Here is a 26,978-nt window from a genome sequence, read left to right as displayed (position 1 = left end):
GGGCACTCAAATGCCCAGAAATGGGGACAAAAACCTGCACCTCAGTACTCAAAACCTGAACTTGGGCTTTGCAAGGAGCTGGAAAACTCATGGGTGCCTGGAGGAGAGGGGGGGACATGGTCAGGCACCACTCCAGTGTCCCCCAGAGCAGCACCTCTGGCTGGAATACCCATCCCATCCCTTCCAGTCTCCCCTGGCCTGCCTTTGTTGGCACAATGTGGCCCCAGACTGGTGTGTCAGGAACTGGTGGCAGAGTGGGGTGAGGGCAGCGACTGAAAGGTTCCTCCTACAGCACCCTGGGGGCTGGGCAGGGCTTCACAGGTCCCCTGCCAGCTCTGACACCAGAGCCAGCTACAGTCTCAGCCCTTGACCATGCACCAGGCATCATAGACTGGTAGGGGTGGAAGGGACCTCTGGACACCATGGAATCACAGAGTGGTTTGGGTTGGAAAAGCTCTCCAGGATCATCCAGCCCAGCACCAACCCAACCCCAACCATGGCCACCAAACCCTGGCCCCAAGTGCCATGGCCACAGGGTTCTGGGGCACCTCCAGCCATGGGGACTCCACCACCTCCCTGGGCAGCCTCTGCCAGTCCCCTGGCAAAGGAGTTGTTCCTCCTCTCCAACCTCAGCCTCCCCTGGCACAGTTTCAGCCCAGGTCCTCTCCTTCTGTGCCCTGAGCCTGGGGAGCAGAGCCCAAGCCCCAGCTGGCTGCAGCCTCCTCTCAAGGAGCTGCAGAGAGCAAGGAGGTCTCCCTCAGCCTCCTCTGCTCCACACCAAACCCCCAGCCCAGCCCTCTTCTCCAGACCCTTCCCCAGCTTGGTTGCCCTTCTCTGGCCCTGCTCCAGCCCCTCAGTGTCCTTCTGGGATTGAGGAGTCCAACCCTCTGCCAACCCTGGGAACATGTCCAGAAGGGTCTTTAAAATCTCCAAAAGAGACTCCCCAGCCTCTCTGGCAGCCTGCTCCAGGCCTCCAGCAGCCTCACACCGAACAACTTTCTCCTCCTGCTCAGCTGCAACCTCCTCGGTGCCAGTCGGTGCCCTCTGTCCTGCCCCTGGGCACCACTGAGCAGAGCCTGGCCTCAGCCTCTTGCTCCCCACCCCTCAGATATTTACAGGCATTGCTCAGTTCCCTCTCAGCCTTCTCCTCTCCAGACTAAACTGCCCCAGGCCACGGGGAGCCGCAATGAGCCTCCGCCGATGGCATCAGCGTCACAACCAGGACCGCGGCACCGAGGACCCCGGGCGCGGGGTGGGAAGGGCACTCAGAGGGCACCGTGGGGCCGCTGCTACCTGAGCTTTGTGTTGGTCTGCAGGGCCTTGGCCAGCATCTTGGCGCCGCCGTCGCCCATGGCGTTGCCGCTGATGTCCAGGGTGCTGAGGCTGCTGCTGCCCAGGGTGCTGAGCAGCACCGCGGTGCCCAGCCGCAGCCGCGAGTCCGCCACCGACAGCGACTGCAGGGGCTGGGGGGCACAGGCAGGGCTCAGCTGGGCAGGGGGCTTCAGGAGCTGTCGCCCAGCAGGCACAGCCTCCCCCCACAGCCAGCGGAGCCGCTGCGGCTGCCTGGCGCCGCTCCCGGGCAGCCCAGCTCCTGCCGCACCCCGGGGAGCTGTGGGGCCGCAGCCCGGGGCTTGCTCGGAGCCCGGCAGGGAGCGAGGAGGAACGACCGAGCCGGGGGAGCTGGGCTGCAGCCAGGGCACAGCAAGCATCTCCTGCGAGCCTCTCGCAGCGCAGCTCCTGCTTCCCAGATGGACAGGAAGAGGCTCCCGATGCCTCTCTGCTTCAGATGGAGGAGGAGAACAGCAGGAGGAGTGCAGGGGGGGAGGTTTGCTCCCAGGCCGGGCCGGGTGGGAGCTGTGTGGCACCCAGGCTGCAGGGTGGTGGTGGAGGGTGACCAAGAGCATGGGTGAGATGCTGGAGAGGCTGAGGGCAAGCTGGACTTACGCAGTCGTCCTCCTGGGTGAGCTGCACGATGCGGTGCAGGACATCCAGCAGCCCTTCCCTGTGGGAGAGGCAGTGGTGGGGGTTACACAAGTGTCCTCCTCACGTCCCCTGGGGCCACCTGGCAAAGCTCCCTCCTCTCTCCTGCCTTTGCCTGAGGCAGGGACCTGTCCCTGCAGGTCCACAGGGAGTGTGCCAGGGGCAGGCCATGGTCCCAGCGCGGCCCCAGGCTCCCTGCTGGGCTGGGGCAGGCAGGATGGGCAACCCCTGGCAGCCCGTGGGGTCGGATGGGGAGAGAGAGCTGAGGTGGGTGCATGGTGCCAGGACTCCTGCTGGCCTGGCTGCTGTGGCTTGGCACTCACTTGGGTTTGATGTTGAAGTTCCTGCCCAGGGAGACGTGGCGAATGGACTTGCTTCTGCCGATGGAGAGCACCAAGGTCACCATGTCAGGGTCAAGGCCTGGGAGAGAGGGCAGACACCCAGCAGCACGCTCCAAGCTGCCCACAGAGGTGGCACCAAGCTGGTCCCTCACAGGAGACCTGCCCAACCACTAAGCTGCCACCATGGGATGGTGGAGAGATGCTGAGGGCATCTCCTGAGCCTCTTTCTCCTCCTCACGGCTCCTCTGAGGGGTCTGAAGGCATTTGCAGAGCTGAGGTCCCTGAGGGGTGGTCCCAGGGAAGGAGCTCCTGCTCTGGGGACTCCTGCTCTGGGGACAGCCAAGGCTGTGCTGAGCCATGGGGAGCACTTATGGAGCTGCAGCTGGTGCCTGCTTTCTGCCACCCCACAGGGATGTGTCCTTCATCACCTACCACCCTCCTGGGCAGCGTGGGAGACCCTCTCACAGCCTGCAGGCAGCTGCCTGTGGCCCCAGCCTCATGCTCCAGCTCCCAGGGACATGTGGGCCCACAGGACAGAATCCCAGAAGGACAGAGTGGTTCAGGGTGGAAGGAACCCCAGAGATCATCTACTCCAACCTCCCTGTCATGGGCAGGGACACCTCTCAACTAGACTCAGCCCCCAGTGCCCCTGGTGCTGTGCTTGGCCATCCCTGAGCAGAGCCTGGCTCCAGCCCTGCACATCTCGATCCCCCCTCAGGCTGCTCTGCTCCCAGCCCCCTCAGCCTGGCCTCACAGGGAGATGTTCCACTGCCTGCAGCAGCTCTGTGCCTCTGGGGGGGACTCTCTCAAGCAGCTCCCTGAGGTTCTTCTCGACCTGAGGAGCCCAGAACTGGACACAATGTTCCAGATGTGGCCTCATCAGGGCAGAACATAGGGGCAGGAGAACCTCTCTGCCCTACTCAGCACAGCCCTTCTGACCCAGGCCAGGATGCCCTTGGCCTTCTTGGCCACCAGGGCACCTTGCTGGCTCATGGCCATCCTTCTGTGCACCAGGAGCCCCAGGCAGACAGGGATCTGCCCATCGAGCTGCTCTTCCAGCCAAGGGCAAGCCACACAATGACCTCCCAGGGCATGGCTCTCCTGCTCCAAGCTGCTCTGCTGGGCAGCCCAAGGCTGACCAAGGCTGCCTGGGAAAGTGGGGTAAGAGGGTGAGCTTCTGGAGCACTGCTGGTGCTGCTGAACAGGTTCCTGAAGGACTCCAAACCACATCAGCTGGCTGCTGAAGAGCTCTGTGGTCTGCTGGGAGACCTTAGCAAAGCAGCTCTGAGGTTTGGGGCCTCTGAGGTGAAATTGAGAGCTGGCAGAGGTGATGGTTGGTAACTTGGGTTGCTTGCCCATAGCTTTGGAGGCCATGGCAGGACAAAGGTTAGCAGCAGAAGCAGAATCCCTGCAGAGAGCTGGGAAGAGTTTCAGTCCAGGGAGACCCTTGCAGTGCTTCAAAGCCAGAGGCAGCAAGGTGAGAGCACCTCAGCCTGTGCCAGGGCAGGAGGGGCTGAAGAGGTCACCCCACAGCCCCTGCTGGGGATGGCTCTGAAGGAAGGGCCAGGCAAGGGCCAGCACCGCTGGAAGGCAATGGAAGAGGCCTGTCCAGAAGGACAGGGCAGAGGCAGAGCACCACATGTGGGGAGCTGCAGAGGTTTCTGGCCTGGGGGTGAGGAGGAAGCCTGCTGGCCAGGCAGGATCCCCTGCTGGCTGTACAGAGCCTCCGTCCCCACGAGATGCAGCCTGTGGTGCAGCAGCTCCTGCTGCTGAGGGGCTCTGGCAGGTGACAAGTGCAGGACAAGTGCAGTCTGAGGAGTGGCAGAGTCCCTGCCCAGAGTCCCTGGGGCCTCCTGTGAGCCTGGCAGAGCAAGCAGCCCCGGTGCCTAGGCCTGCAGGGCGAGGGGAGCTTCTCCCAGCAGAGGAGAAAGCAACCTACCATTGTCAGACAAGTCCAGGCTGCTGATGGAGCTGGTGTCAGGGATGAGGTCCTGGATGACTTGGGCCCCTGCTGACCTCAGCTGGGGGGAAGCAGAAGGACATCAGCACAAGGGGAGCCCTGCAGCTGAGGTCCTGCCCCGGGGAGGGTCGCCCCGGCCCCACGGTGGGGCTCCCCTCAGCTGCTGCCACAGAGCCTGTGGGTGCTGGGCCCTCACCTCACAGCTGCTGAGGTCCAGGCACAGGTCACTGATGTGGCTGTTGTCTGCCAGCCCTTGCAGCAGTGCCCTGCAAGAGTCACCAAAGCCACCCACTGCTGCCAGCAGCACCTGCTGGGGGGCACCTCCCAGGGTGCTGGAGAAAACATCCTGCCCAGAGCTCTCCATCCTCCTCCCCAGCAGCCCTCTCAGCTCTTCAGCATGCAAAGGCCTGAGCCAGGTCCCTCCCTGGCCCCTGCTCACCCCACACCCACCTCCCTTGGTGGGCTCTCAGCCCCACCTCACCTCACAGCATCTGCTGGAAGCTTGGTACCCGCCAGGGAGACATGTCTGAGGGCACAGGCCTGCCTGAAGAACTCCTTGATGCCAGGGGAGATGGTTTTCACCCTCCTGAAAATGATGGGCAGCACCCAGATGATGGTGGCATCATCTGCCCCCCAGCCCCAGCCACCCCTCGGGGTGCCACCCTCCCAGGGGCTCACCTGTGGGAGTAGACATTTCTGGAGAGGTCCAGGTGGACGAGGCTGGTGTGGCACCCGTGGAGCAGGGCACCGAAGAGCTGCAGGGGTGGGCACACGGTGAGCAGCACCTAGCTGGTGTCATGCAGCCTGGGCATGTGTGGGTGATGGGGAGGGACAAACTCTGGGGGTGCTGAGGAGCTCTGCACCATGCTGGGGCTCTCCTCTTCCTCTTCAGGAAGTCTGAGTCCCTCCTGCCCACCACCCAGCAGTGGGCACAGGGCAGGTCCAGAGAAGGGCAAGCAAGGTGGGGAAGGGGCTGGGGAAGAGGGCTGGGGAGGAGCAGCTGAGGGCCCTGGGGGGGTTGGTGTGGGGCAGAGGAGGCTGAGGGAGACCTCCTTGCTCTCTGCAGCTCCCTGGGGGGAGGCTGCAGCCAGCTGGGGCTTGGGCTCCTCTCCCAAGGAACAAGTGGCAGGACAAGAGGAGATGGCCTCAGGTTGCCCCAGGGGAGGCTGAGGTTGGCCATGAGGAACAATTTCTTCCCCTTGAGGGCTGCCCAGGCCTGGCCCAGGCTGCCCAGGGCAGTGCTGGAGGCTCCATCCCCGGGGGGGTCTCCAAGCCCTGGAGCTGTGGTGCTGAGGGCCATGGGGAGGTGGTGCCCTGGCAGTGCTGGGCTCAGGGTGGGACTCCAGGATGGGGAAGGTCTCTTCCAACCAAACCAATTGTGTGGCACTGGGAGGCTGCTGCTTCCCCACACCCCCCAGCACCCCCTGAGGCCTGGCATGGCTCTGGGAGGGGAGCTGAGGGCTGCCCCCCCGAGTGGGTACTCACAGCATCCAGGGGACAGTCTGTGCCAGCCAGGCTGAGGTGGGACAGGGAATGGCACTGGTGGAGGAGGCTCTGCAGGTTCTGCAGGCAGAGAGGGTTCAGCAGCTTCCCCCAGGACCCTCAGCCCCTCCCTCAGCCCCAAAGCCCAGCCCCCAGCCTCCTGCCTCCTGCTGAGCACTGGGAGCCACCCTGCAGAGGCAGCCAGCCCCAGGCTGCTGCCTGCCAGGACCCAGCCCTGCCCAGGTGGCATCTGCCCCACGCTGCCCTGTGCCCAGCTGCCCCCCGGCGGGCAGGGAGGTGTCCAGGCACAGCCCTGGGGCTGCACAGACCCTGGGAGAGCCCAGCCACACAAAGCAGGCTGGGGACAGTGCCTGGGGGGTGCCACCCCCCAGCCAGCTGTGCTGCCACCCAGTGCTGTCCCCCAGCCAGCTGTGCTGCCACCCAGTGCTGTCCCCCAGCCCAGCTGTGCTGCCACCCAGTGCTGTCCCCAGCCAGCTGTGCTGCCACCCAGTGCTGTCCCCCCCAGCCAGCTGTGCTGCCACCCAGTGCTGTCCCCCAGCCCAGCTGTGCTGTCACCCAGTGCTGTCCCCAGCCAGCTGTGCTGCCACCCAGTGCTGTCCCCCAGCCAGCTGTGCTGCCACCCAGTGCTGTCCCCCAGCCAGCTGTGCTGCCACTCAGTGCTGTCCCCCCCAGCCCAGCTGTGCTGCCACCCAGTGCTGTCCCCCAGCCAGCTGTGCTGCCACCCAGTGCTGTCCCCAGCCAGCTGTGCTGCCACCCAGTGCTGTCCCCCCCAGCCCAGCTGTGCTGCCACCCAGTGCTGTCCCCCAGCCAGCTGTGCTGCCACCCAGTGCTGTCCCCCCCAGCCCAGCTGTGCTGCCACCCAGTGCTGTCCCCCCCAGCCAGCTGTGCTGTCACCCAGTGCTGTCCCCCAGCCAGCTGTGCTGTCACTCAGAGATGTCACTCACAGAGCTGTCACCCACAGAGCTGTCACAGAGCTGTCACCCACAGAGCTGTCACCCACAGAGCTGTCACAGAGCTGTCACATAGCTGTCACTCACAGAGCTGTCACCCACAGAGCTGTCACAGAGCTGTCACAGAGCTGTCACTCACAGAGCTGTCACCCACAGAGCTGTCACAGAGCTGTCACTCACAGAGCTGTCACCCACAGAGCTGTCACAGAGCTGTCACTCACAGTGCTGTCACCCACAGAGCTGTCACAGAGCTGTCACTCACAGAGCTGTCACAGAGCTGTCACTCACAGAGCTGTCACTCACAGAGCTGTCACTCACAGAGCTGTCACAGAGCTGTCACCCACAGGGCTGTCACCCACAGGGCTGTCACCCACAGAGCTGTCACCCACAGGGCTGTCACCCACAGAGCTGTCACTCACAGAGCTGTCACAGAGCTGTCACTCACAGAGCTGTCACCCACAGAGCTGTCACAGAGCTGTCACCCACAGAGCTGTCACTCACAGAGCTGTCACAGAGCTGTCACAGAGCTGTCACAGAGCTGTCACCCACAGAGCTGTCACTCACAGAGCTGTCACAGAGCTGTCACAGAGCTGTCACCCACAGAGCTGTCACTCACAGAGCTGTCACAGAGCTGTCACCCACAGAGCTGTCACAGAGCTGTCACCCACAGAGCTGTCACAGAGCTGTCACACAGCTGTCACACAGCTGTCACAGAGCTGTCACCCACAGAGCTGTCACAGAGCTGTCACCCACAGAGCTGTCACAGAGCTGTCACTCACAGAGCTGTCACAGAGCTGTCACCCACAGAGCTGTCACCCACAGAGCTGTCACAGAGCTGTCACTCACAGAGCTGTCACCCAGCTGTCACCCACAGAGCTGTCACAGAGATGTCACAGAGCTGTCACTCACACAGCTGTCACCCACACAGCTGTCACTCACAGAGCTGTCACTCACAGTGCTGCCCCAGCCCAGCTGTGCAGCCACTCCCAGTGCTGCCCCAGCCCAGCTGTGCTGCCACTCCCAATGCTGTGCCCCCAGCCCAGCTGTGCAGCCACTCCCAGTGCTGCCCCAGCCCAGCTGTGCTGCCACTCCCAATGCTGCCCCAGCCCAGCTGTGCAGCCACTCCCAGTGCTGTGCCCCCAGCCCAGCTGTGCAGCCACTCCCAGTGCTGCCCCAGCCCAGCTGTGCTGCCACTCCCAATGCTGTGCCCCCAGCCCAGCTGTGCTGCCACTCCCAGTGCTGTGCCCCCAGCCCAGCTGTGCAGCCACTCCCAGTGCTGCCCCAGCCCAGCTGTGCTGCCACTCCCAGTGCTGCCCCAGCCCAGCTGTGCTGCCACTCCCAGTGCTGCCCCAGCCCAGCTGTGCTGCCACTCCCAGTGCTGTGCCCCCAGCCCAGCTGTGCTGCCACTCCCAATGCTGTGCCCCCAGCCCAGCTGTGCTGCCACTCCCAATGCTGTGCCCCCAGCCCAGCTGTGCTGCCACTCCCAGTGCTGTGCCCCCAGCCCAGCTGTGCTGCCACTCCCAATGCTGTGCCCCCAGCCCAGCTGTGCAGCCACTCCCAGTGCTGCCCCAGCCCAGCTGTGCTGCCACTCCCAGTGCTGCCCCAGCCCAGCTGTGCAGCCACTCACAGCGATGTCCTCCCCTGCCAGGCTGCCAGGGTTCCCGGAGAGGTCCAGGTGCCGCAGGGAGCCTCTGGTAGCTCTGTTCTCTGCCAGGGCCTTGCAGAGGGAGCTCATCCCTGCCCCAGGGGAAGGGCACAGATGGGTGTCCCTGATCCCCTGTCCCAGGCAGTCCCCAGCTCTGCAGCAGCAGCAGCACATCACACCCTTAAGGATGCCCTCCAGCCACCCCTATGGTGCCAGTCTGGCCCCAAATGCTGCTGTGCCCAGCCTCCCCGTGGCACCAGGGCAGCACCTTTGGCTGTGGGCATTGTCCTGGCCAAACTGAGGCTCTGCAGACCCTTGGGACTCTTCTCCACGTGATGGCTGAAGGCAATGACCCCTGATGAAGGAGGAGAGAGCCCTGAGTGGCTGTGCCAGCAGCTGTCCAGCCCACCCTGAGCCTTGGCATCTGGACATTGCTTTTCCTCTCTGTGCCACAGAGTGGTTTGGGTTGGAGAAGCTCTCCAGGACCATCCAGGCCAGCACCAACCCAACCCCCCCTGGCCACCAAACCCTGGCCCCCAGTGCCATGGCCACAGGGCTCTGCAGCCCCTCCAGCCATGGGGACTCCACCACCTCCCTGGGCAGCCTCTGCCAGGCCCTGACCCCTCTGGCAGCAAAGGAGTTGTTCCTCCTCTCCAACCTCAGCCTCCCCTGGCACAGCTCCAGGCCAGGTCCTCTCCTCCTGTGCCCTGAGCCTGGGGAGCAGAGCCCAAGCCCCAGCTGGCTGCAGCCTCCTCCCAGGGAGCTGCAGAGAGCAAGGAGGTCTCCCTCAGCCTCCTCTGCTCCACACCAAACCCCCCCAGGGCCCTCAGCTGCTCCTCCCCAGCCCTCTTCCCCAGCCCCTTCCCCACCTTGCTTGCCCTTCCCTGGCCCTGCTCCAGCCCCTCAGGCTCCTGCTGGCAGGGAGGGACTCAGCACTGAATGGATTTAGGCTGCCTCAGGAGCTCAACAATTAAACTTCACGAAGCAGCTCCAGCTCCCTGGGCAGCCTGTGCCAGTGCCTGACTGGTGCTGGCCCAGAACCTGGTACCTCTGTCCTCCAGCTGGTTGCCAGCAAGGCTGATGCTGTGCAGGGCAGAGTCAGGATGGGTGCTGAGCACCTGGGCCATCCTCTGAGCAAAGTCCCTGTTGGGAGAAGGGTCACCCAGCTGAGCGAGGCACAGCTCAGCCCCAGCAGCCGTGGCCACCAAGCCCACAGCCTTCTGGGGCTGTGTCACCAGCTGCAGCTTGTGGCAGAGCCCCAGCAGGAGCCAGCAGGGCATCTCCAAGGGCCCCAGCGGCAGGGAGCAGCAGGTGGGCACCAGGCTGCAGGGAAACTGCTCCCAGGAGCTGCATGTGTGCTGAGGACAGGGCTCACCACCCCCTGCTCATGGGTCCTTGGAGCCCCCACATCCAGGCACCCGAGGGGCTGCCAGGGCCCAGCCCCTCACAGACCCCAGCCCAGCACAGACCCCAGCCCCTCACAGACCCCAGCCCCAGCACAGACCCCAGCCCAGCACAGACCCCAGCCCCTCACAGACCCCAGCCCAGCACAGACCCCAGCCCCTCATGGACCCCAGCCCAGCACAGACCCCAGCCCCTCACAGACCCCAGCCCCTCACAGTCCCCAGCCCCAGCACAGACCCCAGCCCCTCACAGTCCCCAGCCCCTCACAGTCCCCAGCCCCAGCACAGACCCCAGCCCCTCACAGTCCCCAGCCCCTCACAGACCCCAGCCCCAGCACAGACCCCAGCCCCTCACAGACCCCAGCCCAGCACAGACCCCAGCCCCTCACAGACCCCAGCCCCTCACAGACCCCAGCCCCAGGACAGACCCCAGCCCCTCACAGACCCCAGCCCCTCACAGACCCCAGCCCCAGCACAGACCCCAGCCCCTCACAGACCCCAGCCCCAGCACAGACCCCAGCCCAGCACAGACCCCAGCCCCTCACAGACCCCAGCCCCAGCACAGACCCCAGCCCCAGCACAGACCCCAGCCCAGCACAGACCCCAGCCCCTCACGGACCCCAGCCCCTCACAGACCCCAGCCCCACACAGACCCCAGCCCAGCACAGACCCCAGCCCCTCACAGACCCCAGCCCCTCACAGACCCCAGCCCCTCACAGACCCCAGCCCAGCACAGACCCGAGACCCTCACAGACCCCAGCCCCAGCACAGACCCCAGACCCTCACAGACCCCAGACCCTCACAGACCCCAGCCCAGCACAGACCCCAGCCCCTCACAGACCCCAGACCCTCACGGACCCCAGCCCAGCACAGACCCCAGACCCTCACAGACCCCAGACCCTCACGGACCCCAGCCCAGCACAGACCCCAGCCCAGCACAGACCCCAGCCCCTCACAGACCCCAGCCCAGCACAGCACAGACCCCAGCCCCTCACAGACCCCAGCCCAGCCCAGCACAGACCCCAGCCCCTCACGGACCCCAGCCCCTCACAGACCCCAGCCCAGCACAGACCCCAGACCCTCACAGACCCCAGCCCCTCACAGACCCCAGCCCCACACAGACCCCAGCCCAGCACAGACCCCAGCCCCTCACAGACCCCAGCCCAGCACAGACCCCAGCCCCTCACAGACCCCAGACCCTCACGGACCCCAGCCCAGCACAGACCCCAGCCCCTCACGGACCCCAGCCCCTCACGGACCCCAGCCCCAGCACAGACCCCAGCCCCTCACAGACCCCAGCCCCTCACAGACCCCATCCCAGCACAGACCCCAGCCCCTCACAGACCCCAGCCCCTCACAGACCCCAGCCCCTCACGGACCCCAGCCCCTCACAGACCCCAGCCCCTCACAGACCCCAGCCCCAGCACAGACCCCAGCCCCTCACAGACCCCAGCCCAGCCCAGCCCCCAGCCCAGCCCAGACCCCAGCCCAGCCCCCAGCCCATCCCAGGCCCCAGCCCCCTTTCCCTTACGCCCTCAGGCCGCTGCTCTCCAGCGCCAGCTCCTCCAGCGCCACCGACTTGCTGAGCATGTAGAGCAGCTGCTCCGACACCTCCTGGGTCTGCCAGGGGAGAGAAGACCACCTCTCTAGAGACCCATGCCCCTCTGGCATGCCCAGCATGGCTGCACCACCACTCACCAGCCTGAAGTCCTTGCAGGAGAGCTTGGTGAACCACAGGTTGAAGGACAAGGCAGCAATGCTCAGCGCCACATCCCTGCGGGGTGACAAGGACCAGGGTGAGAGCAGCAGGGCTGAGCTGAGTCTGGCCCCAAGGCACCCAGCTCTGAGTGCCCCAAGGCACCCAGCCCCAGAGTGCCCCAAGGCACCCAGCCCCAGAGTGCCCCAAGGCACCCAGCTCTGAGTGCCCCAAGACACCCAGCCCCAGAGTGCCCCGAGGCACCCAGCTCTGAGTGCCCCAAGGCACCCAGCTCTGAGTGCCCCAAGACACCCAGCCCCAGAGTGCCCCGAGGCACCCAGCTCTGAGTGCCCCAAGGCACCCAGCTCTGAGTGCCCCAAGACACCCAGCCCCAGAGTGCCCCAAGACACCCAGCCCCAGAGTGCCCCAAGGCACCCAGCCCCAGAGTGCCCCAAGGCACCCAGCCCCAGAGTGCCCCAAGGCACCCAGCTCTGAGTGCCCCAAGACACCCAGCCCCAGAGTGCCCCAAGACACCCAGCTCTGAGTGCCCCAAAACACCCAGCCCCAGAGTGCCCCAAGGCACCCAGCCCCAGAGTGCCCCAAGGCACCCAGCTCTGAGTGCCCCAAGACACCCAGCCCCAGAGTGCCCCAAGACACCCAGCTCTGAGTGCCCCAAGGCACCCAGCTCTGAGTGCCCCAAGGCACCCAGCCCCAGAGTGCCCCAAGGCACCCAGCTCTGAGTGGCCCAAGACACCCAGCTCTGAGTGCCCCAAGACACCCAGCCCCAGAGTGCCCCAAGACACCCAGCTCTGAGTGCCCCAAGGCACCCAGCCCCAGAGTGCCCCAAGGCACCCAGCCCCAGAGTGCCCCAAGACACCCAGCCCCAGAGTGCCCCAAGGCACCCAGCTCTGAGTGCCCCAAGGCACCCAGCTCTGAGTGCCCCAAGGCACCCAGCCCCAGAGTGCCCCAAGACACCCAGCCCCAGAGTGCCCCAAGGCACCCAGCCCCAGAGTGCCCCAAGGCACCCAGCTCTGAGTGCCCCAAGACACCCAGCTCTGAGTGCCCCAAGGCACCCAGCCCCAGAGTGCCCCAAGACACCCAGCTCTGAGTGCCCCAAGGCACCCAGCCCCAGAGTGCCCCAAGGCACCCAGCCCCAGAGTGCCCCAAGGCACCCAGCTCTGAGTGCCCCAAGGCACCCAGCCCCAGAGTGCCCCAAGGCACCCAGCCCCAGAGTGCCCCAAGGCACCCAGCTCTGAGTGCCCCAAGACACCCAGCTCTGAGTGCCCCAAGACACCCAGCCCCAGAGTGCCCCAAGACACCCAGCTCTGAGTGCCCCAAGGCACCCAGCTCTGAGTGCCCCAAGACACCCAGCTCTGAGTGCCCCAAGACACCCAGCTCTGAGTGCCCCAAGACACCCAGCCCCAGAGTGCCCCAAGACACCCAGCCCCAGAGTGCCCCAAGGCACCCAGCCCCAGAGTGCCCCAAGGCACCCAGCTCTGAGTGCCCCAAGACACCCAGCCCCAGAGTGCCCCAAGGCACCCAGCTCTGAGTGCCCCAAGACACCCAGCCCCAGAGTGCCCCAAGACACCCAGCTCTGAGTGCCCCAAGACACCCAGCCCCAGAGTGCCCCAAGACACCCAGCTCTGAGTGCCCCAAAACACCCAGCCCCAGAGTGCCCCAAGGCACCCAGCCCCAGAGTGCCCCAAGGCACCCAGCTCTGAGTGCCCCAAGACACCCAGCCCCAGAGTGCCCCAAGGCACCCAGCTCTGAGTGCCCCAAGGCACCCAGCCCCAGAGTGCCCCAAGGCACCCAGCTCTGAGTGGCCCAAGACACCCAGCTCTGAGTGCCCCAAGACACCCAGCCCCAGAGTGCCCCAAGACACCCAGCTCTGAGTGCCCCAAGGCACCCAGCCCCAGAGTGCCCCAAGGCACCCAGCCCCAGAGTGCCCCAAGACACCCAGCCCCAGAGTGCCCCAAGGCACCCAGCTCTGAGTGCCCCAAGGCACCCAGCTCTGAGTGGCCCAAGACACCCAGCTCTGAGTGCCCCAAGACACCCAGCCCCAGAGTGCCCCAAGACACCCAGCGCTGGGTGCCCCAAGACACCCAGCCCCAGAGTGCCCCAAGGCACCCAGCCCAGAGTGCCCCAAGACACCCAGCCCAGAGTGCCCCAAGGCACCCAGCTCTGAGTGCCCCAAGGCACCCAGCTCTGAGTGGCCCAAGACACCCAGCTCTGAGTGCCCCAAGACACCCAGCCCCAGAGTGCCCCAAGACACCCAGCTCTGAGTGCCCCAAGGCACCCAGCCCCAGAGTGCCCCAAGGCACCCAGCCCCAGAGTGCCCCAAGACACCCAGCCCCAGAGTGCCCCAAGGCACCCAGCTCTGAGTGCCCCAAGGCACCCAGCCCCAGAGTGCCCCAAGGCACCCAGCCCCAGAGTGCCCCAAGACACCCAGCTCTGAGTGCCCCAAGGCACCCAGCCCCAGAGTGCCCCAAGGCACCCAGCCCCAGAGTGCCCCAAGACACCCAGCTCTGAGTGCCCCAAGGCACCCAGCCCCAGAGTGCCCCAAGGCACCCAGCTCTGAGTGCCCCAAGACACCCAGCTCTGAGTGCCCCAAGGCACCCAGCCCCAGAGTGCCCCAAGACACCCAGCCCCAGAGTGCCCCAAGGCACCCAGCTCTGAGTGCCCCAAGACACCCAGCCCCAGAGTGCCCCAAGGCACCCAGCTCTGAGTGCCCCAAGGCACCCAGCTCTGAGTGCCCCAAGACACCCAGCCCCAGAGTGCCCCAAGACACCCAGCCCCAGAGTGCCCCAAGGCACCCAGCTCTGAGTGCCCCAAGGCACCCAGCCCCAGAGTGCCCCAAGACACCCAGCCCCAGAGTGCCCCAAGACACCCAGCCCCAGAGTGCCCCAAGGCACCCAGCCCCAGAGTGCCCCAAGGCACCCAGCCCCAGAGTGCCCCAAGGCACCCAGCTCTGAGTGCCCCAAGACACCCAGCCCCAGAGTGCCCCAAGGCACCCAGCTCTGAGTGCCCCAAGGCACCCAGCCCCAGAGTGCCCCAAGACACCCAGCCCCAGAGTGCCCCAAGACACCCAGCCCCAGAGTGCCCCATGGCACCCAGCCCCCGAGTGCCCCAAGACACCCAGCCCCAGAGTGCCCCAAGACACCCAGCCCCAGAGTGCCCCAAGGCACCCAGCCCCAGAGTGCCCCAAGACACCCAGCCCCAGAGTGCCCCAAGGCACCCAGCTCTAAGTGCCCCAAGACACCCAGCTCTGAGTGCCCCAAGGCACCCAGCTCTGAGTGCCCCAAGACACCCAGCTCTGAGTGCCCCAAGGCACCCAGCCCCAGAGTGCCCCAAGACACCCAGCTCTGAGTGCCCCAAGACACCCAGCCCCAGAGTGCCCCAAGGACACACCCAGCTCTGAGTGCCCCAAGACACCCAGCCCAGAGTGCCCCAAGGCACCCAGCCCCAGAGTGCCCCAAGGCACCCAGCTCTGAGTGCCCCAAGACACCCAGCCCCAGAGTACCCCAAGGCCACCCAGCCCCAGAGTGCCCCAGGCACCCAGCTCTGAGTGCCCCAAGACACCCAGCTCTGAGTGCCCCAAGGCACCCAGCTCTGAGTGCCCCAAGGCACCCAGCTCTGAGTGCCCCAAGACACCCAGCCCCAGAGTGCCCCAAGACACCCAGCTCTGAGTGCCCCAAGGCACCCAGCCCCAGAGTGCCCCAAGACACCCAGCCCCAGAGTGCCCCAAGACACCCAGCTCTGAGTGCCCCAAGGCACCCAGCTCTGAGTGCCCCAAGGCACCCAGCCCCAGAGTGCCCCAAGACACCCAGCCCCAGAGTGCCCCAAGGCACCCAGCCCCAGAGTGCCCCAAGGCACCCAGCCCCAGAGTGCCCCAAGGCACCCAGCTCTGAGTGCCCCAAGACACCCAGCCCCAGAGTACCCCAAGGCACCCAGCCCCAGAGTGCCCCAAGGCACCCAGCTCTGAGTGCCCCAAGACACCCAGCTCTGAGTGCCCCAAGGCACCCAGCTCTGAGTGCCCCAAGACACCCAGCTCTGAGTGCCCCAAGGCACCCAGCTCTGAGTGCCCCAAGGCACCCAGCTCTGAGTGCCCCAAGGCACCCAGCCCCAGAGTGCCCCAAGACACCCAGCCCCAGAGTGCCCCAAGGCACCCAGCCCCAGAGTGCCCCAAGGCACCCAGCTCTGAGTGCCCCAAGGCACCCAGCCCCAGAGTGCCCCAAGGCACCCAGCTCTGAGTGCCCCAAGGCACCCAGCTCTGAGTGCCCCAAGGCACCCAGCCCCAGAGTGCCCCAAGGCACCCAGCTCTGAGTGCCCAAGACACCCAGCCCCAGAGTGCCCCAAGGCACCCAGCTCTGAGTGCCCCAAGACACCCAGCCCCAGAGTGCCCCAAGACACCCAGCCCCAGAGTGCCCCAAGGCACCCAGCCCCAGAGTGCCCCAAGGCACCCAGCTCTGAGTGCCCCAAGGCACCCAGCTCTGAGTGCCCCAAGACACCCAGCTCTGAGTGCCCCAAGACACCCAGCCCCAGAGTGCCCCAAGACACCCAGCCCCAGAGTGCCCCAAGACACCCAGCCCCAGAGTGCCCCAAGGCACCCAGCTCTGAGTGCCCCAAGGCACCCAGCCCCAGAGTGCCCCAAGGCACCCAGCTCTGAGTGCCCCAAGACACCCAGCCCCAGAGTGCCCCAAGACACCCAGCTCTGAGTGCCCCAAGACACCCAGCTCTGAGTGCCCCAAGACACCCAGCTCTGAGTGCCCCAAGACACCCAGCTCTGAGTGCCCCAAGACACCCAGCCCCAGAGTGCCCCAAGACACCCAGCCCCAGAGTGCCCCAAGACACCCAGCCCCAGAGTGCCCCAAGACACCCAGCTCTGAGTGCCCCAAGGCACCCAGCCCCAGAGTGCCCCAAGGCACCCAGCTCTGAGTGCCCCAAGACACCCAGCCCCAGAGTGCCCCAAGACACCCAGCTCTGAGTGCCCCAAGACACCCAGCTCTGAGTGCCCCAAGACACCCAGCCCCAGAGTGCCCCAAGGCACCCAGCTCTGAGTGCCCCAAGACACCCAGCTCTGAGTGCCCCAAGACACCCAGCTCTGAGTGCCCCAAGACACCCAGCCCCAGAGTGCCCCAAGACACTCAGCTCTGAGTGCCCCAAGGCACCCAGCTCTGAGTGGCCCAAGGCACCCAGCTCTGAGTGCCCCAAGGCACCCAGCCCCAGAGTGCCCCAAGACACCCGGGTTTGGGGAGCCCCAAGACACCACTGAAAGGAACAAGGTGGAGGTCCAAGTGTTTGAAGCCCCCCAGATGCAGCTCAGCTCCTTGGCACAGCAGAGTGACTCTGAACTTGTGCACAGCAGCTGCTGCCTGCATGCTTCATGCTGAGCTGAGTTGTGCTCCTGTGGGAGCAGCTTCTGCTGGGCTGCCCAGCCCAAGGGCAGCTCTAAATCTGTCTTCTAGGCCAACTGAACACAGATCTTCTGCTCCCCAAAATGCTTAACCCAGAACTCACACAGCCCAGCAGGGAGGGTTTGGAAGAGACCTCTGGAGTGCAGCCAGTCCAAGCCCCCTGCCCCAGCAGGGCTCCCACAGCAGCCTGCCCAGCAGCACAGTGCCCAGGGGAGGGGTCGGAAGCTCTCAACAGACTTCACAACCTCTCTGGCAGCCTGCTCCAGGCCTCCAGCAGCCTCACACCAAACTACTTTCTCCTCCTGCTCAGCTGCAGCCTCCTGGCTGCCAGTCTGTGCCCCCTGCCCCTTGGCCTGGCCCTGGGCACCCCTGAGCAGAGCCTGGCCCCAGCCTCTTGCCCCCCACAGCTCCTTTAGCTCTTGCTGAGCATTGCTCAGCTCCCCTCTGGGGCTGCTCTGCTGCAAGCTCTCAGCCCCAGGGCTCTCAGCCTTTGCTGCTCCCAGAGCTGCTCCAGGCCCCTCAGCAGCTCTGCAGCCTCCCCTGGACTCTCTCCAGCAGTTCCCTGTCCCTGTGGATCTGAGGAGACCCACAGCTAGACACAGGACTGCCGATGTGGCCTCAGTAAATCAGAGTGGAGGAGGACTCCTCATGCCCCAGCCCTCCCCCAGAGGTGAGCCCTTGCTCTGTCTTCCTCAGGATGGAGACACAGCTGAGCCCCACAGGGACAGCTCTGGGCACAGCCTGAGCTCACAGCCCCACTGAGGTGGTGACGGACATGTGGGGTGCTGGTGGGGAGCAGGGCCATGCCCTGGGGCCACGAGCAGCACTGGCTGCTTTGCACAGGGAACCCCTGCCAGCCACCAGCTGCCAGCTGCCACTGTAACTTTTGGTTGTCCCCTGGGCAGGCAGCTCTCAGGCTGGTCTGAGAGTCACACATGGGCAGTGGTGCTTGTCTGGGCTCCTGGGGCCACCACCCCATGAGCTGGGCTCCTGGGGACTGGTGCAGGGGAGCATCAGCCTCCAGAGGTGGCATCCCTGGAGCCTGTAAAGGCAAGAGGAGTGCTGGGCCAGCCCTGCTTGGGCAGGCTGCTGCTGGCCTGGCCAGCACTCACCTGCTCTCCAGGTGGCTGAAGTCCAGCAGGTTGAACTCCCGGCAGTCCTGGCTGTGGTAGATGTTGTCCACGTCCTGCCCGGAGGGATGGACACATGGATGAGCTTCTGGGGAGGCCTTGGGTGCCCTGCACTGCTGGAGGGAGCTGTGCCCTCGAGGACCCTCCTCTGGTGAACCCCAAGCCTGAAGCCTCCCCTGGTGCTGTGGCAGGCTGGGCACATGTCCCACGCTGGGGACTTGCTGGGGCCCTGACCACTGCTGCAGGGACTGACCCTCGGGCTGCTGGGAGCAGCTGTGGGCAGAGGTGGCAGTCAGTGCCCAGAGGCAGAGAGGTACAGCCAGGCCTGCTGTGGGTTCTGCTCTGCCAGGGGCACCCAGCGAGATCCCAGGTGCCACTGCTGCAGCAGTCTGGGAAACTGCCTGGTCCAAGGCATCTCCTCCCCACCTGCACTCTGATTCCATCTCTCCAGGGAGCAGCAGGGGCTCAAACCAGGCAGAGCTGCAGCTCCCAGCTCAGGGATGCCCCAGCTGCAGCAACCCTCTGGGGCTGCTGTCTGGAGTGGAGGCCCCCATGGGCACCCCTGCCCACCACGTGGCAGGCTGGCACTGCCCCTGCCCGGCTCACCCACTGGATCTCCTCGCGGCAGGCGAAGCCGTTGTAGTCACACAGGGCGGCGTAGGTCTCCGAGAAGCCCCCTGCAAGGGGAGGGCAGGCTTGGTGCCAGGCCTCAGGGCAGGCTTGGTGCCAGGCCTCCCCCAGGGACGTGCAGAACACCTCTGGGGAGAGCAGGAGGCAAGAGAGGGCTGGGGAGGTCTCAAAAGGGATGTGAGGGCTCTTGCTTCCCTCCTTGAAGGGGTCGGAGTGCCCTGCGTGGGCTGCTGCCAGGCCAGTGGTGAGCACACAGCTCAGAGGGCTGCAGCTTGCCCTGCCTGACCCATGAGGAGCTCTGGGTGATGCCAATGGCGCTGTCCTGCTCCAGCCCAAGACACAGGCCAAGCCCTTGGCCCTGCAGCAAGGCCGTGTGAGGTGGAAGTATCCACAGCTGCCTGTCCTCGTGGGTGGGCATCCTGCCCCACAGCTGTCCTGCCCCTTTCTGAGGACCTACATCCCCTCAGACCTGCTGCTGCTCCACAGGCTGTGGTGGGCTGGAGGGGAGCAGACCCCACTAGCAAGGCCTCCTTCTGACCCAAGCCACCACAGGTGCCCTGAGCCCGGCCAGGGGAGCTGGGGGCTGTCAGCAGAGCCAGTGCTGAGAGGTGCTGGGCTGTGCTGGTCGGCAGGGTACTCCAACCCTGCTGGTCCTACCCGAGGGGGATGTGGGGTGGGGACAGAGCTCACCACAGGGCCCAGGGCTGCTCTGCAGCATCTCCTCCAGCGAGTCTGTCACCTGCAGGAGCCTCTCATACAGGTTGGGAGGGGACTTCTGCAGCAGTGTCCTGGGGAAGGACCAGAGAGGTGCGTGGTGGGGGGCTGGGAGAAGAGCATCCTCACCACATCATGCTCAGCTACAACCCTTGTGGGCAGGCTGGCCAGAAATGCTCTTCCTGATGAGCTCAGGGAGCAGGGTCTGGCCTCCATCAGTGTAGCTGTCCCCTGTGACACAGCTCTGGTTGTGACCCCACACAGCTGCTGTCCTCAGCAGGAGGAGGCCACAGAGCTGTGGAGTGAGGCCAGAGGAGGCCACAGAGCTGCTGCCAGGGCTGGAGCAGCTCTGCTGGGGGCACAGGCTGAGGGAGCTGGGGCTGTGCAGCCTGCAGGGGAGAAGGCTCCAGGGGGAGCTCAGAGCTGCCTGGCAGTGCCTGAAGGCATCCTGCAGGGAGGCTGCAGAGAGACTTTGGCTGAGGGGGGCTGGAGCCAGGCCAGGGGGGAAGGGTTTGGGGCTGAGGCAGGGCAGGGGGAGAGTGGGGCTGAGGCAGAGCAGGGGGAGAGTGGGGCTGAGGCAGAGCAGGGGGAGAGGGGAGCTGAGGCAGGGCAGGGGGAGAGGGGAGCTGAGGCAGGGCAGGGGGAGAGTGGGGCTGAGGCAGAGCAGGGGGAGAGTGGGGCTGAGGCAGGGCAGGGGGAGAGGGGGGCTGAGGCAGGGCAGGGGGAGAGGGGAGCTGAGGCAGGGCAGGGGGAGAGTGGGGCTGGGGCAGGGCAGGGGGAGAGTGGGGCTGAGGCAGGGCAGGGGGAGAGTGGGGCTGGGGCAGAGCAGGGGGAGAGTGGGGCTGAGGCAGAGCAGGGGGAGAGTGGGGCTGAGGCAGGGCAGGGGGAGAGGGGGGCTGAGGCAGAAGTTCTTCAGTGTGAGGGAGCTGAGACTCTGGCACAGGCTGCCCAGGGAGGCTGTGGCTGCCTCTGCCTGGGGCTGTTCAGGGCCAGGCTGGATGAGGCCTTGGGCAGCTGAGTCTGGCTGAGAGCTGTCCCTGCCCATGGCAGGAGGCTGCAGTGGATGATCTCCGAGGCCACTGTGCTACCTGGGGCCTTGCTGAGCAAAGGCCTTGCTCTGGTAGCTCCACAAGTACACCTGAGGAGCAGGAGACCCTTACCTAGGGGAGGAGTCTGGGAAGACCTTCTTGAGGGCGGTGGTGAGGTGGGCGATGACCTGCTGCAGGTGGTGGAAGGCCAGGAACCGCAGGGTGTAGGAGGCTGCCTCCGTGCCTATCACAACCTGCAGTGGGCACAGGGGGGGAGATACCTGAGCCAGCTGGCAGCAGGCAGCATCCCCAGCCCCCAGCCACGCCTGGTGACAGCCATCAGGTCCTGCCTGCAGACCCCTAGCAGCAGAAGTTAGGATGAGAGCCAGGAAAGAGATCTCAAGGTGACAGAAGGAGGCTGAGCAGGTGCAGAGGTTGCCCACGGTGGTGGGGGTCGAGCAGAGCCCTTGCCTGTGCCTGCAGCAGCTGCAGGATGGAGCTCTCCTCCCTCCCTTGATCTCCTTGGGTTTGGATGCTCTTTGAGCTTCTGGTTGTTCCCAGCACAAATCCAACCCAATCCAATCAATCCCATGGCAACAGGCTCCTGAGCTCCCCACCGCTGGCTGGGCCGTGGGAGGGGGGTGGCAGTCACCTGCTGCCAGCACAGGGACCGTGCTGAGCCCTGCCTGCACCCTGCCTGCACATCAACAACCCTCTGTGGGCTTTCATCTCCCAGCCAGATGTCTCCTCCACCTGTACCATGGGCTCCCAGCCCCAGCAGCCCTCATGCTCACAGCCCCCCTGATTCCTCAGCCGCACAGCCCCCCCGGGGCAGCAGGAGCCCTGGGCAGGTGCCAGGGGCAGCATCACTGATGGTGCTTTGATGAGCAGAGGACAGAGAAGGGGTTAAGGAGGAGCACAGCCCTGCTTTGGCCAACACATGCAGACCAGGGCATCCCCTTGTCCCCTGGGCATCCCCTTGTCCCCCGGGCATCCCCTTGTCCCCTGGGCATCCCCTTGTCCCCCGGCATCCCCTTGCCTCCCTCCTGTGGTCCTCACCTGCCACCTCCACCCCTCCCGTGGCTCCCTCAGACCATCAATTGGGTTTCAAACAGCCTCCTGCTAACCCTGGCTGCTCCTCAGTAACCACCAAGTGACTGTCACCTTGTCCCTGCTGAGTAGCAGGTGCCACCAGCACCCCTCCCCTGCCCCCCCGGGTGCCTCCCTGCACCCCAGCCCTGAGCTGATCCCCCAGGTGAAGGCCCTGAGGTCACTGCTCAAGAGGGGGCAGAGAGCTTACACCATGGGGAGCTCCCACAGACCATCCCTTCCCTGCTGACCTTCAGTCTGCAGCAGGGGTCCAGGATGCCTCCAGCCCCTGTGGTGGGCTCTGTGAGGGAGGTGGGCAGAGGGTAGGGGGTGCCCAGGCTGGGTTTGCCTTGGGTGTTGGTGGCACTCACCAGGCTAGGTTCTTGTACTGTCATCTCCCTCACCTCCAGGAAGCTGAAGCTGCTCTGAACCTGTGGGTGAGGAGCAGGATCAGTCCTGGGGCTGATGGAGAAAGGGACCACAGGGGGACCCCAGATCCCTTCCTCCACACCTCAGTCAGTGCTTGGGCATGCCCTGCAGCCTTCACCCAGCCCCTCCTCTTCATCTTGTCCTCCTGGGAGCCCAGGGGACTGTCCCAGGCAGCCGAGCCGTGGGGCTCTGCCGTGGCACAGGGTGCCCAGCACTCACCCTCACTGGCACCGTCGCGGGCAGCAGGTAGGCTCGCCAGGGAGTCAGCACCTAGGCAGGGGAGCAGGGGTGACACAGCAGCCACCCCTGGCCCCCACACAGCTGCCTGGGGGCAGCTGGCAAAGTGGGCAGGGGGCTGGGCTCTGCACATACCAAGATGTAGTCCTCGTACTTGGACTTCACCTGCAGCTGCACACTCATCACCAGGAGGACCTTCTTTGTCCCCAGCAAGGCAGTGATGGCCTCTGAAAAGAACATCTCTGCGTGAGGGGGGTGCTGAAGGCTCCTGTCCTGCAGGCTGTGCTTCCCGGGGCACACCTGCCCCGGCTCAGGGCCTCTCTGCCCACAGCTGATGGTCAGCCCCTGGCTGCTGGCTCAGCTGTGAGCTTCTTCCCCAGCGCTGGCTCTGGTTTGCTGCTCAGGTGCTGGAGCCACCTCCAGCCTGGCTTCTGGAACCTCAGCCAGCCACAGGGCTCTGGAGGCACTGGTTTGTGCTGCCCTGCTGGCACGGAGCAACAGGAGGATCCTGGCTCCTCTTCCTTCTTCCCAAACGCAGCCCTGGGGAGCAAGGTGGCAGCCGGCTGCTGCCTCCCCACGCCGCAGCCAGGAACCTCTCCTGCCCTTGTCTTGGAGCTCTCCTGTTCCCGACCCACAGGGGTGGTGGTGGGTGCCAGCCTCCTCATCTTTGCACACCAGTGGCTCCCAGCCATCGTGCACCACCAGCAGCATCACCCTTGAGCCTCAGCCCTGCCTGCAGCATCTCTTCCAGGCCTACAGCCGCCCCTCCCTGCCCACACAAACCCGCTTCTCACAGGCACACTGAGCCCCAGGGCTCCAGGGACCCACTCTGGCACAGTCAGCACCTGGAGCTGTGGGGCCACAGTCACTTGGCTCCTTCCTGCCCCTCTGAGGGCCTCGGTAGAGCTGGGGAGGCTGCAGCAGCCTGGGACCGCCACAGCCTTTTGCACTTCGAGCAAGTCAGAGCTGGGAGCAGCAGCGGCAGCAGCAGCTCCACATCCCCCACGCTCCCGGGGAGCTGGGGCAGGCCTGGGGGCTCCCCGGGGAGCTTCCAGGAACCTCCACTTGGCCAGGAGACCCCACGGCCACGGGGGAGAGCGGCAGCAGGCTGCAGGGGGCAGCAGGAAGCATAGGGAGCCAGGTCCCTGGGGAGATGCTTTTGGCCCCGGGGCCGTCCTGCAGCCGCGAGGGCTGGGGGTCAGGAGCAGCCTCCGTGTCTCAGACCCTGCACAGACGCCCCCGACCTCAGCTGCTGCCAGTGGGGAACCCCAAAGCGGCTCTGCCAACCCTAGAGGGCAAAGCAGGGCCAGGTAGGCCCCGTGCCAGCGCTCTGCACGTGGCACCGGCGGGCACCGCTTACCTTGCAGCTCGGCGGGAACGCCGTCGGGGGGCACGGCCATGGCTGGCACCGCCGGGTGACCCCGCAGGGGCGCGGGGGCTCAGGGCATCATCGCGGGCACGGCAGGCTGGAGGAAGCGCTGAGGGTGCCAGTGCGGCCCGGGCGCCCCCTCCCCCGCGCTGGGTGCCTCTTCCTGCCCCGTCAGCTGCGATTTGCCGCCTGAGCGGCGCAAGGGAAATGAAAGCGACGGCAGCGGCAGCCCACCGCGGGCACCGCGCAGCCCTGCCCCGCTCCGTGTCCCCCTGGGGCACCACCTGAGCGGGCAGCGCAACCCTGGGCGGCAGCAGCAGCTCCCCACGGCTCTGGCCAGCGGCGCTTGAGGGTCCATCAGCTCTCCCTGCCCAGCAGCCCCCCAAGGCTTGGAGGACATGGGGACAGATTCCTGGCTGAGGAGCACGGAACAGGCACAGCTCAACCACTCCTGGCACTGTGACACTGGCACAGCTCCAGCACCTGGCACTGGGCACCTGGAAGGGGAGTTAATGGGCATGGGTGCTGGTGCCCACTGCAGGCAGGGCCTGGCCTGGGGCGTCCTGGCACAGTGCCTAAAGGGCTGTCCCAAAGCAAGGGCCAGAGGCGGACGCTTGGTGGCCTCCTTGGAATGCCAGGACTGAGCACACAGACCGGTTTAGGTGGGAAGGGACCTGCCAGGCCGACCCAGGCCAAGCCCCCTGCAGCCAGCAGGGACGTCTCCTTGCAGAGCAGAGTGCTCAGAGCCAAACACAGCTTCATCTGCAGAGTTTCTGCCTAGGCAGGCTCTGGAGCAGGCAAAAAAGCCAGAGGCACCCCAGGTAGTGCTGCAGCTCCTGGCCAGACCCAGCACTCCTCAGTGCAGCTCAGCTGGCCCTGGCAGACACTCAGAAGGTGCTGAGGTGCCAGCCAGCAGCAGCAGCTGGGACACAGGGTGTCTCCTGCCTTGTCCCCCTGAATTGCCCCTTCGACAAACCCCCAGGTTGCCTGAGCTGCCATCTGCCGGCCAAGGGCTCCCAGAAGGCTTTTCCCAGGGCTGGAGTAACTCAGGAGAAAGCAGTCTTGGAGGGGCAGAGTGATGCTGCTCCCCTGCCACCTGCACCTGGGGCTGCGACACTTCTGAAGCCACCTCCGTGCCAGCAGGGGCAGGAAGTCATCTCTCAGCAGGGACAGCAGCTCCAGAGCCCAACCACAGCACACATCAGCTCTCAGCAAAGAAGCTGGGGAGGAGATGTCTCAGGGCAAGGAGGCAGCTCCTCAAGCCTCCCAAGATACTTGAGCAGACAGGGGAGCACCAGGAAGAGACAGAGGGTGTTCACCCCTGGCAGATACAGTGCCCACCAGCGACAGTCCTGCTGGATCCACAGCCTGCAGGCAGGCAGGATCCACCACCTCTCTGGGCAGCCTGCTCCAGGCCTCCAGCACCCTCACACCAAATAACTTTCTCCTGCTCAGAACCTCCTGGGGTCCAGTCTGTGCCCTCTGCCCCTTGGCACCACTGAGCAGAGCCTGGCCCCAGCCTCCTGCCCCCCACAGCTCCTTTAGCTCTTGCTGAGCATTGCTCAGCTGCCCTCTGGGGCTGCTCTTCTCCAGGCTCTCAGCCTTTGCTCCTCAGAGAGCTGCTCCAGGCTCCTCTGCTGCTTCAGAGCCTCTCCAACAGTTCCCTGTCCCTCCTCAACCAGGGAGCCCAGAATTGGACCCGGGACTGCAGCTGTGGCCTCACCCTATCGAGGGGGAGGAGAACCTCCCTCGCTCTGCTGGCCTCACTCTTCTGAATGGTCCCCAGGAGCCCCCTGAGGGCACACCGCTGGCTCCTGGGGAACTTCCTGTCCCTCCAGCACGCCCAGCTCCTCCTGGGGGGGGCGCTGCTCCTCAGCAGGCAGGCAGCAGGCAGGAGGCAGGCAGGGCTTAATCCATTATTATTTATTAGCTGTACAGCAGCATCTTCTCCTCCCCAGCTTCCCAAACCCCTTACATATTTTATAACAGTATTTTTGTTTGCCTTTTTTTTTTTTTTTGTCTTTTTTTTTGTGGTGTTTTTTTTTTTTAACGTTTTTCTCCCCCATGTTGGCTTTCCTAAAATAATGAAAAAAACAAAAGAATCTCACACAGTACAGCTAAGTACAAAATGCATCGACCTAGGCTCTGGGTAGCTAACCTGATAGCTCTGGTAAAAGCGATACGTAGAAGAAAAATTGGGTTGAAATCAGCAAGACTGAGGCTCTAGAAAAAGCTTAACATGTTTTACCATGTGACAGGGCATGGACAGGCATCACTTTGGATTTCACATTACCCTCTTTTTTTGTGTGTGTGTGTGTGTGTGTGTGTGTGTTTGGGTTGATTTTTTTTTAGTTTTTCCTTTTTTTTTGTCCTTTTTCCTTTTTTTCATTTTTTTTTTAAATGTCTCTTTTTTTTTTTTCCCCTTTTTTTTAAACTTTTTTTTTTCCTCTTTTTTAACTTCTTTTTTTTTTCCTTTTTTTTAACTTTTTTCCTTTTTTTAACTTCTTTTTTCCTTTTTCTAAACTTTTTTCCTTTTTCTAAACTTTTTTCCTTTTTTAAAACTTTTTTCCTTTTTTTAACTTCTTTTTTCCTTTTTTAAACTTTTTTCCTTTTTTAACTTCTTTTTTTCCTTTTTTTAAACTTTTTTCCTTTTTTTAACTTCTTTTTTTTTCCTTTTTCTACCTAATTTTTTTTAATGCCTCTTTTTTTTTTTTCCTTTTTCTCAACGTCTCTTTTTTTAATTATTTTTTTTAATGTCTCTTTTTAATTTTTTTTAAAATTATTTTTAAATTTTTTTTTTAATATCTCTTTTTTGTGGAAAATGTCTTTTTTTTTTGTCTTTTTGTGATTTTTTTTTGTCTTTTTTTTTGTCCTTTTTTGTGGTCTTTTTTTTTGTCTTTTTTTTTGTCTTTTTTTTTGTCTTTTTTTTTGTCTGGTTTTTTTTTTTTGGTCTTTTTTAACTTTTTGTCCTTTTTTTTTTTTAATTATTATTATTTTTATATTTTATTTTATTTATTTTTCAATCCTTAAAGAGATCCAAAATGTTTGTTTGTTTGTTTGCTTGTTTGTTTTCCCCATTTACTGACCTAAGTAAAAATTTCCTGGCCCAGGTGGGAGGGCTGCAGTCTCCCCCACTCCTGAATCACCATTTATTTCTTTCTTTATTTTCTGCCTTACTGTAGGAGTCATCAACACCAAAAAAAATAATTAAGAATAAAAATGAGAGAGCTATGAGATAGAGCAGGAAGGAAACAGAGTCTGGAGGTCAGAACTCAAAAGGGAGGCTCAGCAGACATGGTTCCAGTTGGGTGGGCTTCAAAACCAGGGTTTCTCAGGGGGCTTTTGTGGTTATGTCCCTCCCCTGCCCCTTGTCTTGTGTCTCCACAGCGTTTCCAGCACTTCTGCTCTATCAGGGTTCTGCTTTAGCTCAGAAGGAATTCAGGTCCTGGGGTTTATGTCA

At 63.5% G+C, this 26,978-nt stretch overlaps 1 protein-coding gene across 1 annotated transcript in view; it reads right to left on the bottom strand.

Moving 5' to 3' along the window:
* The window catches only part of CARMIL2 (capping protein regulator and myosin 1 linker 2), a 35,877-nt gene extending 12,328 nt beyond the window's left edge, over nt 1-23,549 (bottom strand). The window contains 21 exon segments of the mRNA XM_054170217.1: nt 1,294-1,463; nt 1,945-2,002; nt 2,304-2,400; nt 4,261-4,342; nt 4,478-4,547; nt 4,763-4,867; nt 4,960-5,036; nt 5,767-5,844; nt 8,362-8,471; nt 8,648-8,734; nt 9,428-9,522; nt 11,314-11,402; nt 11,481-11,556; nt 18,005-18,078; nt 18,629-18,699; nt 19,343-19,440; nt 20,527-20,648; nt 21,855-21,914; nt 22,132-22,182; nt 22,285-22,376; nt 23,510-23,549. Of these exon segments, the coding sequence (XP_054026192.1) occupies nt 1,294-1,463; nt 1,945-2,002; nt 2,304-2,400; nt 4,261-4,342; nt 4,478-4,547; nt 4,763-4,867; nt 4,960-5,036; nt 5,767-5,844; nt 8,362-8,471; nt 8,648-8,734; nt 9,428-9,522; nt 11,314-11,402; nt 11,481-11,556; nt 18,005-18,078; nt 18,629-18,699; nt 19,343-19,440; nt 20,527-20,648; nt 21,855-21,914; nt 22,132-22,182; nt 22,285-22,376; nt 23,510-23,549 (1,802 nt within the window).
* Nucleotides 23,550-26,978: the final 3,429 nt, after the last annotated feature.

The sequence above is a fragment of the Dryobates pubescens genome, chromosome 19 (genome assembly GCF_014839835.1).
Source record: "Dryobates pubescens isolate bDryPub1 chromosome 19, bDryPub1.pri, whole genome shotgun sequence".
Lineage (NCBI taxonomy): Eukaryota > Metazoa > Chordata > Aves > Piciformes > Picidae > Dryobates > Dryobates pubescens.
The sequence above is the reverse complement of the archived record's forward strand: the minus strand, read 5'-3'. Positions and strand labels throughout refer to the sequence as shown.